General features: G+C 35.1%; 1 protein-coding gene across 1 annotated transcript; it reads right to left on the minus strand.

Annotated features, from left to right (window-relative positions):
• Positions 1-3839: 3839 nt before the first annotated feature.
• Positions 3840-10555, minus strand: LOC121308327 (cholecystokinin-like). Its single transcript, XM_041240665.1, has 3 exons — positions 10475-10555; positions 8588-8848; positions 3840-3982 (listed from the first exon to the last, which is right to left on the minus strand). Exons 2-3 carry the CDS (start codon positions 8844-8846, stop codon positions 3846-3848), a joined length of 396 nt encoding a protein of 131 aa, XP_041096599.1. The 5' UTR covers positions 8847-8848; positions 10475-10555; the 3' UTR covers positions 3840-3845.
• Positions 10556-11425: the final 870 nt, after the last annotated feature.

The following is an 11425-nucleotide window of genomic DNA, read 5'->3' on the forward strand; positions in this document are numbered from 1 at the left end:
AAGCTGAGTCTCACCAACGACACAGCATCCTACTGGGAAGAGTGGCACAAAAGCGCAGGATTTGGTAGCATCTCAACCCCCAGATACGACACAGCCACAGACAAGGAGAGATGGAAATTGATACAGGATGAGGTGTGATCTGCCATGGAGAAGGGCTGGGGCACAGGAGCGGAAACTCATATGGACCTCTGGTAGAGAGAACCTCAGCGAATCAAGTTTCTCATCTGGGCAGTCTACGATGTGCTCCCAAGCCCTTCAAACCTTCTTACCTGGGGCAGGGCAGAATCATCAGAATCATTTGCAGAATTATCTCAAGGTTTGGAAGTCTGGAGTGAATCCTTAGCTGCTGCTCAAAGTCTGCTCGACTACGACACAGAGGGTATAGGATTGGAAATTACAAGTTCTGCTGTAATAGACTTTTAGATGAACTGTATTGATAGGTTAGAGAGTTTGTTTGGCATTTCTGGCATTGATCTAAAATGGTTTTAGTCTTATCTTACTGAGCGTCAACACTTTGTCTCTCTTGGCGGTTTTATTTCTGGACTGTTAACTGTCCCACAAGGCTCAATGTTGGGCCTTCTACTATTTAGTATTTACATGTTTCCCCTTGGTCACATACTAAGATTACATGGCCTGAGTTATAATTTTTATGAAGATAACACCCAAATTTATGTCCATATTAAATCTGATGTTGATGTTGCTACCTCTGTGCTTGCCGATTGCATTTCTGATATTAAGAATTGAAAGTCACAAACCTTTCTGCATCTTAACTGTGATAAGATGGAGGTTATGTTGCTAGGCACTGCCCACCAGTTACGTAAAACCAATGCTGTAAACTTGTCAGTTGTTGGTACTATGCTTGAGTTTAGATGAAAATTTGATGGGTTATTTTTGATCCTGGATTAACTTTTGAACCTCATGTGCAGAATACTGTTAAGCCATCATTTTTCCAACATAGAAACATCGCTAGGGTGCGACCTATGCTTTCTGCTTCTGTAGATGAAAAGCTGGTTCATGCATTTGTTTTTTCGAGGATTGATTATTGTAACGCTCTGCTTGCAGGCGTCTCCAAAAGCACGCTGTCCAAATTATAACATGTTCAGAACTCAGCAGCTCGTATCCTGAGGTCACATGCAAGGGATCCCTGCACTGGTTGCCTGTCAGGTTTCATGTTGATTTTAAAATTTTACTTCTTACTTTTAAGGCTTTACATGGTTTGGCTCAACAGTATTTATCTGATCTCTTATCAGTCTACAACCCTTCATGCAACCTTCGCTCAACTGATCTTGGATTGTTATGTGTTCCCTCTGTTCACCTACGTTCTACGAGCAATAGAGCTTTTTGTTGTTATGCCCCAAAACTTTGGAACACCATTCCTAAAGAGATAAGGGATTCTGCCACCCTTAATGCTTTTAAATCTAGCTTAAAGATCTACTTTTATAGAAAGGCATTTTTATGACTTTTTATTTTCTGTTTTGTTTGTTTGCAAAGCACTTTGAGATGTTGCTTTTAAAGTCACTATATAAAATCAAGTTTATTATTATTATTATTATTATTATTATTATTATTATTATTATTATTATTATTATTATTAAGCTTTTACACTTTGTTACCATGCCAGCCATACTGTGCTGTCTATCTCTCTGCTTACGTTCTTCTGTACTAGGTAGGTCAGTTCACGCTGCTTATGCTACACCAGGTGAGAAACTTCGGATAAATAGTTAATTACATTAATAACGCAATGTAACACAATTTTTGTTCCTTGGGTAGTAAGTGTTATTTCCTAATTGCTTATGCCTCAAAAGTATAGAAAATGGCTATTATTCCCCACAAACTTTGCTTTTGTGGCCAGGACAGTGATATTTTGAAATTTACCTATTTCCAATGAGAAAACGGTCTTTTCGTTCACATAAAGTCAGAAAAAAACAACATATGAATCCAAATTAATATGTATTTATACTAAAGTAATACAAAGATGACTACAAAAGATTTAGAAGTGAGTAGTTTTTCGAGATTTACAATTATATTGTAACTACAGTATAATTGTAAATCTCGAAAAACTACTCACTTCTAAATCTTTTGTAGTCATTTTTGTATTACTTTAGTATAAATACATGTTAATTTGGATTCATATGTTGTTTTTTTCTGACTTTACGTGAACGAAAAGACACACATTTGCCCATTTTCCCATTGGAAATAGTGATATTTTGAAATACCACTGTCCTAGTCACAAAAGCAAAGTTTGTAGGGAATAATAGCCATTTTCTATACTTTTGAGGCATAAGCAATTAGGAAATAACACTTACTACCCAGGAACAATTATTATTTTTTTTTTTTGTTACACAGTGTAATCAGATAAATAGTTCAGTGACAGCAGCAATAAACCCAGTGTCAGCAGCAGTGTGAAATTTCTGCAGTGAGAGCAAAACATTTTATTTCTATGATTTATTGTCTTTTATACTAATATTTTCTTGCATAAATCTCGCTATTGTATTTAGCTTGGGTGTGTCTTTATATTATTTGTGCCCTCTTCGTATCTTAATATTAAAAAAAGTTTCAAATAGGTAGGGGCCCCTCAGGGAGTTTTGCCAGGGTCCTCTCTACCCTGCCTGCCTGCCACTGCCTGGATACATATGTTCATTTATTTTATTGTTTTAAGTGACGAGCGAGTGAATGTCGGGCATTGATAAAAATGTGGCAGGGGTGGTGCTATGATGTGCTATAAACAGATATACTATGGTCTAACTGTGGCGTTAAACTGTAAGATTGCACAGTGTCTACGAAGTTTGAACAAATGCCATCCCGGAGGCATTAGCCCGGGACCCGGACTTAATCTTTACATTTTAGGACTGTCCCATCTAATTAGGGATGGTTGGTCACCCTAGTGCCCATTTTATTTTTCACTATTAGGTGTCATCGAAAGCATTGCTTAACTGCTTGATATACTGTAGGTTTCGGCATATTCAAACAGTTACCGCAATCATAAATTAATTTAACTCTATGTAAGCTTTGCGCTTTTGGTATTCACAAGCTTCAGTGTGTGACACCTGCTGGTGAAACACGGTGTTTCAGTAGTAATCTGTAACAAACCAGTTTCTAGTCAGATAACGCCCTCTAGCGAGTAAGATGTAAGATATAGGCAGGTTAACAAAACTGCATATTGCATTGAGTTCCGTTTTAACGTGCTATATTGGCTATCACTGTGCTGTTCTTGGTACATTCTTACTTCCTTTCTTTTAGGTCACATGGCCAGATTGCAACTATACCACGGAACAGAAATTGACAAATAGAACTGGAACTGATTAGGTAACATCTGCATATCCTGGTATATATAAAAACATGGAATTAAAATAGAACAAATAATGGCATGGTTCATAAAAGAAAGATTATTTTAAAATTCTGTTACCACTCCAAATGAATACAACTGTATAACTGTGCATGCACCTCAAAATTAATCATCTAAATACACAGTATTTGTAGTGTGTACAGAATATAAAACAAAGGCTATAAGATGCCTTTATTCTGCAACACCTGACCAATTCATGGTGACAGCGACAAGAGATTATTTTAAAGTTAAATTGTTTTAATAATGTAGTATTAACATTATGAAAAAAAAAAGACTTTTTTTCTGTAAAACTTAGCATATAATGCATATATTTCATCATATAGTTTTACAAACAAATGTACATCAAATAGATCATATAGTTTGTGACATTTCAAGGACAATGCTTTAAAATTAATTTGTATTTCTCTATACAGAATCTGAGCACATTTTCATTTATTTTATTTATTTTTTGTTTATTTGTTGTTGGTTTTTTTTTTTTTTTTTTTTTTTGGCATCTTCCTTATGAGGAGTACTCATATTCTTCAGCACTGCGGCGTCCAAAGTCCATCCAGCCCATGTAATCTCTGTCATTTATTCTGTGGTTTAGATCCAGGGTCTGTGATTTGCTGCTCAGAGCTAGGTTTCTACCAGAAGAGCCTGTGGAAATAACAAAAGCAGATAGTTTCTTAACAATGGCAGGAACGAGGACTAGTTTATTTGACTATACCTTCTCCTACAGTGTGTTACATCCCTAAGGGTTGAAGCACATTACAGTGGGATGGGATGTCCAGTCCTTTGCTGGAGAGGGATGATATTTTGACCTCTGACCAAAACTTTTACATATAGAACCTACATTTCTAGCTTTTAGATGCAATTATCATGCAGTGAGGATTACAGTTTCCAGACATTGCAAATTGGGTTCTTCCAGTCCAGCTTTGTTCTAGTCTAATTACTGAACAGAACTAATTAAATCTCTATTCAAGCCAAGAAATACCTATCACATGTACAGAGACAGAACCTTTCATACTTACTTTGAGCTTTAGAGTGGCAATAACCAAAGTTAAAATATATTTCCTAACCTCTTATTAAAACGACCAACTTTATTACTGGTCCACTTAGAGCGAAGGTTTATAATATGTTTCATTTTTTAAATATAGCTCTAAAAATATAGGAGTTTAAAATTCTGCTAGGAAGAGCACTTGGCTTGTAATGTCTTGGTTATCACTGTCTTAAGTATATTCAACTGTGAAACTGCTTACAGGCAACATTCCACCTACTGTACAGAAGAGTGGGCTCCTCCAATCTGAGTAAGCACTGGATTATTCTTGTAAGCACTGCATATTATACCAATGTTTGTACATTTCAATTATTGACTTGCCATATGAAGTTCCAGTGTTTTTAAATAATCTGCTATTTTAAAAACAAGAGTGTTTAGCATTGATATGTATTTATAGGGCACACATGAGTTCTTGGGATGTAGCATCATTATGGATAAAGTGGTTTCCATAGTAAATATCAAATGGTCTTTGTTTTCATCCACTTTCCATTATTGTTATCTAGGCACTGCAGCTGAAACCACTAGAGTTTAAGACTGGACTTGTATGTTTATGTAAGTAGCACCTGGTTTGTTTTGCTGTTAAGGAATTAACTATTAGGTGAAATGCAGTATTATTTAATATTCAGGTTTGCATCTAATAGGAGTGCTGATAAAAATGTGTTAAATATATACATGTTACCAAGTAAGATATTGCTTTTATGAGGTATATTACCATTAATTAAATACTTTACAAAAACAACCAATACAACATACAGTATCCAATATTCTACATTCAACTAAAACAGTCATAGTACCTACTGTACTTTAGTTAGAAAGCTTTGGTCATTGTTTGCTCTAGAAGAAAATATTTACGAAGAAAATAAAAATATGTCAACAGCGAAACATACTATGACTTTTCTAAAAGCAGGTACAACTCACACATCAAATAAGATCAATTCCTCACACCACGGATGTCTGTTAATACTTTTAGTTGAGGATGCTAGGTGGTATAATTATAAAATACTACAAATAATAGGTGATCACAGTAAATAGTGGTTGAATGAACTGCTGCCACTTATTGTTTAAATCATCTGGCTGTAAGTTTTGCTATTGTATATTCTCACAATTTAGAAAATACCAAGAGTTTTGTTTCATTTTAAAAGTACCACAGACACACGACTAGGGTATTTTCTAAGTGAACAGCATAAATAATCTCTTCAAAACATTCTACACATTTCCATGTCTAGACAGTAGTACATTTTTGTGCATTATATTAAATAAACAAGCATGGCATTTATTCACAGCCCCGTTACAGTTTTCTCCCAATTCAAAACTTATTCTACGGTCATGCAAAGTGTATGGAAACACTTTCAATTTCATATCACGGCTGCTGGACACATTCCCCCACCCCCTTGACTTTTATAAATGTATATTTTATTTGAAAAACATGAAAATGGAAAGATAATGATTTCGTTCCAGTGAATTTACAATATGAAATATATTAAAGATAGAGGGCAGAGCACTGACACTAGTTTTGTAGCCACCAGTCACTTGATGATGTTCACAGCAATGAAATTTGGCAGGTGATGGTACTAACTAAAAGATGGCAAGATTCTAGAACTACCATGGGCCTTAGAGGGTGCTGTTGCTGAAGCCTGTTAGTGATGCTGGATTCACTGCTGGGATTCTTCAAACAGATTAAGACACATGTATGTATTTTATGACAGATGGGCAGTAAAGTCACAGATAAAGCCACTGTAAATATATGTATATTATAAAAAAACAGTACTCTGGCTTGTGTTACTACCCTGTGTTAAGTAAAGTTTCAAACGTATTTGATAGACCCATATTTGATCTTTTACAGCTGCAAGGTAGAATTAATTTGAACCACTTCACTAAACACAGCTGAACCATGAGAGATGCAGCCACACCACTGTGCATCACTGTAGGTGTGAAGCCTTGGTTGTTACACAGTTTTCCTGCTCATTGGCTGCAGTAAAAAATACCATGGCTCCTTGATTCAATTACATCCAATAGCTTCACTTCCATTTAGATCTTTTGGATACAAGTGGTAGAAAATACATTTCTTGCCAGTCCATTATTGAAATCCCTATCAGGTCTTTAAATGACATCACAATCATACAGCTTCAGCTTATTTGCTTCATTGCTGTACAGTGAGAATTGTATGTGCCGACCCCTGCGTCACAGATTACAGAACACTGCCTCCATGGCAGCAATTGTGAATTCAGCTGCACTTCATCGTCTGTGCCACAAGGTGGCAAAAGATATCCACATAGAAAATAGCAGGGGTTGCTGCGGACTTTCATGAAATGTGTAAGGCAAAACTTTCATTGACAATGCTATCACTTTGTGCAAAAATCTTTTATTAGTATTTACTTACATCTATACAGGAACATTTGAGAACTATGTTTTATATTTAGATGGCAGAAGGCACAGGTGTTGTTGTCCATCAAATCAACAGTACAAAGGTCACTCTTGAAATCAGGACTAAAAGGCTAAAATATGCACAAGAACACAGAAATTGGACTATGAAACAATGGTCAAAGGTGCTTTGGACTGTTGATGGATGGACAATGACACCTGTGCCTTCTGCCAGTTCTGTTGTCAATTCAACGCTTGTCTTCTTTCTATTCTTTAAGGATATTATCTTCAAGACAGCTTTTTGGGTCTTGTTTTCTAAATGATGTTTCTCTGGACTTGTTGATTATGCTTTGACTACCACACCTTGAAAATCGAGTGATGCAAGCTATTTCACTCAATGTTTTTCTTTCTTTATGCAAGTCAAGGTTGTTATAATATTAGAAAACACTAGTGGAGGATTTGAGTAAATTGCTGATGTTCATAATGCATCAAGTAGAAAAATGCAACATGTCTAAGACTTTTGCACAGCAGTTTATATAGCAAAATAAAAGAAAAATAACTTCCTTCAGTAAAAAAAAAACTTTTTGAAATTGCTCTATTACAATACAGGGCAAGCTGCCTAGGCCTTGCCCTATCTCTAACCTGTACTAATTTCTGCACTCCTGATCAGCACAAAAAAGTGTGACACTAATATGTTGAGGTATTTCAGACACTATAACTATATAAAAGATAACTAAAACCACAGTGCAGTCCTACTGCAATCTCTAGTGTCTCACTAGAGGAACCAAAGTGAAATGTCAGCTTCATTTAATCAAATTGTATATCGCATTAATATTGTTTTTGTTGTTTGTTTGCTTTTTTTTTTTAAACAAGGAGCTAATAAACAACCCAATTAACTTCTATAAAGGGTAGATCTAATTAGGAAAGCTCTTCTTCAAAGGTCAGCTGTAACAAGAAGATCCCCACCCTTCATAGCTTGCTTTACTTTTCCCAGTGAGAAAGAGAAACTGGTTCCCCAAACTCTCATCTAAAAATATCGTAAGGGCTGCACCCCTAGCACATTTTATCAATATCCTGTTCCACAAGGACAAAGTACACATATATTCATTACAATCATATAAGTTGAATTAATATTTTAAAGTTAAGCCATTTCAGAACCAATAAAAAAGCTAGATTGTACAGCTCGATACAATATGAGATCACATATGCATCACACCGTTTATAATATTGTGAAAACAAAAACCGCAAGCTAGCAAAGCTGAGGTCTCCAGAGATCTGTTTCAAGGATTGCTTTTTATGAGGTTCTGTCAGAATCCTTGAGCCTATCGGTGGCTTTTATGTCAAATTCCGTGTTGCATTTGAGGTGGTGCATGAGGAAATCTTCAGGTCTTAAACTTTCTAAATCTACTTTTGACCCAATCTGGTAAAACATTTCATATACTGTAAGCTTGCTTCCCTGGCTTACTAGATAACACTATTTACTATATTACAGTGCAAAAAGAAGACCATATTCAGAAATCCAACACCCCAAATGAACTAAAATGTCATTGGTCATCCACATTAAAACATGTATTTACATGTACAGTACCTTTTACCTTTGGAATACATCCATTATGTGTGCCTTTAAACATCTGTAACTGATCAATAAGAGATACTGTGATTAATATGAACACAGAAGGTAGATTATTTTTATATTGATAATATTCTATTATCGCTGTCTGGTTTTGGATAGACAAGTATATCAGTATTTGATTGATGGTTAGAGGTTCAACACTTGCTATATCTGGACTGTTTATCAATAATATTTTCTAATAATTGAAATGAGGACAGGAGATCCCGCTCACCTTTCTTGGCTTGCTTGAGATATCTGGCCATCAGTGCTGCGAGGTTCGCTCTTTGCTCCATGTTACCCTCTGCCATTTGGAATGGCTTTAGTTGGCCATTAGCTGTGGCTGCACGCACCTGCCTCTGGTGCAGTGAGAGGCTCTGATCCAGCTCAGCTGCCACAGGACTGCCTTCATGATCAGACCCTGCCAAGGGATGACCCAGGCAGCTCATGGAGAGAATAGCAAGCAACACACAGACACAGATTCCACTGTTCATAGCTGCAAGACAAAAAGAGGCATGGGAAACAGGAAACAGCAGTGGGTGTTTCACCATTGCGCCTTACTTTTGGAAATGGTGTATTTCTGATAGCTCCTGTACCCTGTTCACCATTTAATCAGTAACTCAGTTCACAGTAACTTATTCATGTTGTTAGTAATCTGTGCAGAACTTGTTCAGAGGTTTTACTGTGTATTTGAGGCTTTACAGATTTTAATAGATTCTGGATAGACAGTTACTGTATATCAAAATGGGTTGGAGATTGAGGGGATAAACTGTGTTAAAATGTTTAACTAATGATTCTAGATCAAAGCTGTCTGGAAAAAAAGTCTTCCCATATCAGCACCACCTTTGTAATTACATCCAAAACATTTGCTAGGTTTTCTGTTTTTTTTTTAAAGCAAGCTAGTTGGAGCCAATCTACATTTCACAGTTCTATACAGTGTGTTTCAACTAATGCTTTGTTCACACTGACATTTCTATTGAGAGTTAAAGACTGATGTAACTGACGTCATCAATTTGTAATATAGAGTGGATACTATTCACAAAACTCAGACATTTATAATTATACATTCTGCATTGTTTTGTAATTTTTCAGTTATTAACTATTCTATTTTTAAAATAGAAATGTGCTCTAATTTGTATTTGAATTTACATTGTACATATAATAATTATCAGATGTAATTCAGATTCAATGTATAAATATGAGACTGCTAATTAAACCTATTACGCTGCTAAGTGTAGAATTCCATACATTTAATTTTTCCCATTCAAGCCAGTTAAATACACGTGTACAATGCATATATTTAAGAATAGGTTTTACAATGTCAATTTTGATAGAGGCACATTATACATTTACAGAGATCAAATAAGTGAAAGCAGTATGCATTCTGTTTGAAATAACTTAAATAAAAATGAATTAGCACTACTACATTTTCAATCATCTTTACTAAGTTATAGAGACATTAACATGATTTTATTTGTGATAAATAGAAATCAAAATCAAAAATTTAACATTAAATTAATGCAGATGTATTGGGGTTTGTTCCACGAAAGCATTGAAAGTACATGAATTAATTAAAATAAAAAATAAAAAAAACTATTTGAATCCCAAGGTGAACTAAAGTCTACTGCCTACTGTGGATTCTGTGTTGCGTAGTGGTTTGTTTTAAAAGAGCAGCTCAAATAAAGTGTTATTCAGTAATATTTTACTGTTACAGTTACTGTTTTCAGTCTCACAGTTTATTATTTAGAGTTACAAACTACATTAATAGATTTAACGTTTCAGTATTAGGCAGTATATTTTGTTCTTACATGAAAGCTAATAACACTCTTTAGAACTGTTTTTAGGGTAAAAAACCACATTCTCATAATGAAACAAAACGTTCCAATGAAAAAAGGTTCATGGTCCAGCAAGCTGCAATACAAACATAAAATATAGTTTCACTCATGTTATCATCTATCCTACATTTATCTGAATAAAAGGACAAATGACACAAATATCAATTACAGAAACAAAATTAAATGACTGCATTACTCGGCAATGAACCAAACACTCTCCTCATTGGTAACAGTTTAGCTTGTAAGCTCAGAAACAGCAAGAAAGCCTTACCTTCTTAAATGCTTACCTTCAGTTAGTTAGTTCCCAAAGTCCTAATAGCTGAAGAAGCTGTGCATGAACAGTGTAAGATAACTTCTTTGGACTTGAAATGCTGCCCCTTAAATATCCAGCAGTGCTAGCAGCTCTGTCATCTATTTGCACAGTACTGACGCAGATATGGGCTCACCACATGTACAACTGCATATTACCTGGGCACAACAAATTAGTATCACTCTAGGGGAATCAGGGTACAAAAAAATTTCCAAGTATAATGATCAGCCCTTAACACTTACAGGGATAAACCATTTTTTTTTCACTCACGCCAAAAAAAAGGTAGTACAGTACCACAGTAAAACTGAATTAGAATACTCTTAAGTAATTCCATGCTTTCCCAAATATTTCATTGCAAAATCAATAAATAACATGTATTTAGGTCGAGAACATTTTGTGAAAGCTATGTGAATAGTACAATACATACTTGTATACCTTAAAGTGTAACGATGCAGAGTAATATCTGGTTATCTTTTTGAAACACAGAGAAGAAATGCTGACATCCTTCTATGAAGGGATATTTAGGCAGATTGGTTGATTAATGAATTGGGTTAATTGATTCAAAAAGTACTTAGGACCACTGCCCTTTAATTAGTAACAACCAGAACTGGATTTATATGGATACATAGAGCCACAATGATTCATATTTAGCTATATATACAATCAAATAAAACAACGCATTAGCAATTTTCCATAACTAACATTTAGTTTCTGTATTCTCTTTTTTTTTTTTTTTTTTTTTTTTTTTTTATATGATGATTGAAAAACATTGTGGAAATAGTTTTCATACAGTTAGTGGTGGTGATATAAATGTAAATCTGCACATTTTGCACTGAAAAGATAGGACATTGTCACTACATTTTGAGGAAGGCTCTACAGTATGATAGTTGACCGGGACTGGATGTATACATCTTGAGCCAAAGGCAGG

This window comes from Polyodon spathula, chromosome 3 (genome assembly GCF_017654505.1).
Source record: "Polyodon spathula isolate WHYD16114869_AA chromosome 3, ASM1765450v1, whole genome shotgun sequence".
Lineage (NCBI taxonomy): Eukaryota > Metazoa > Chordata > Actinopteri > Acipenseriformes > Polyodontidae > Polyodon > Polyodon spathula.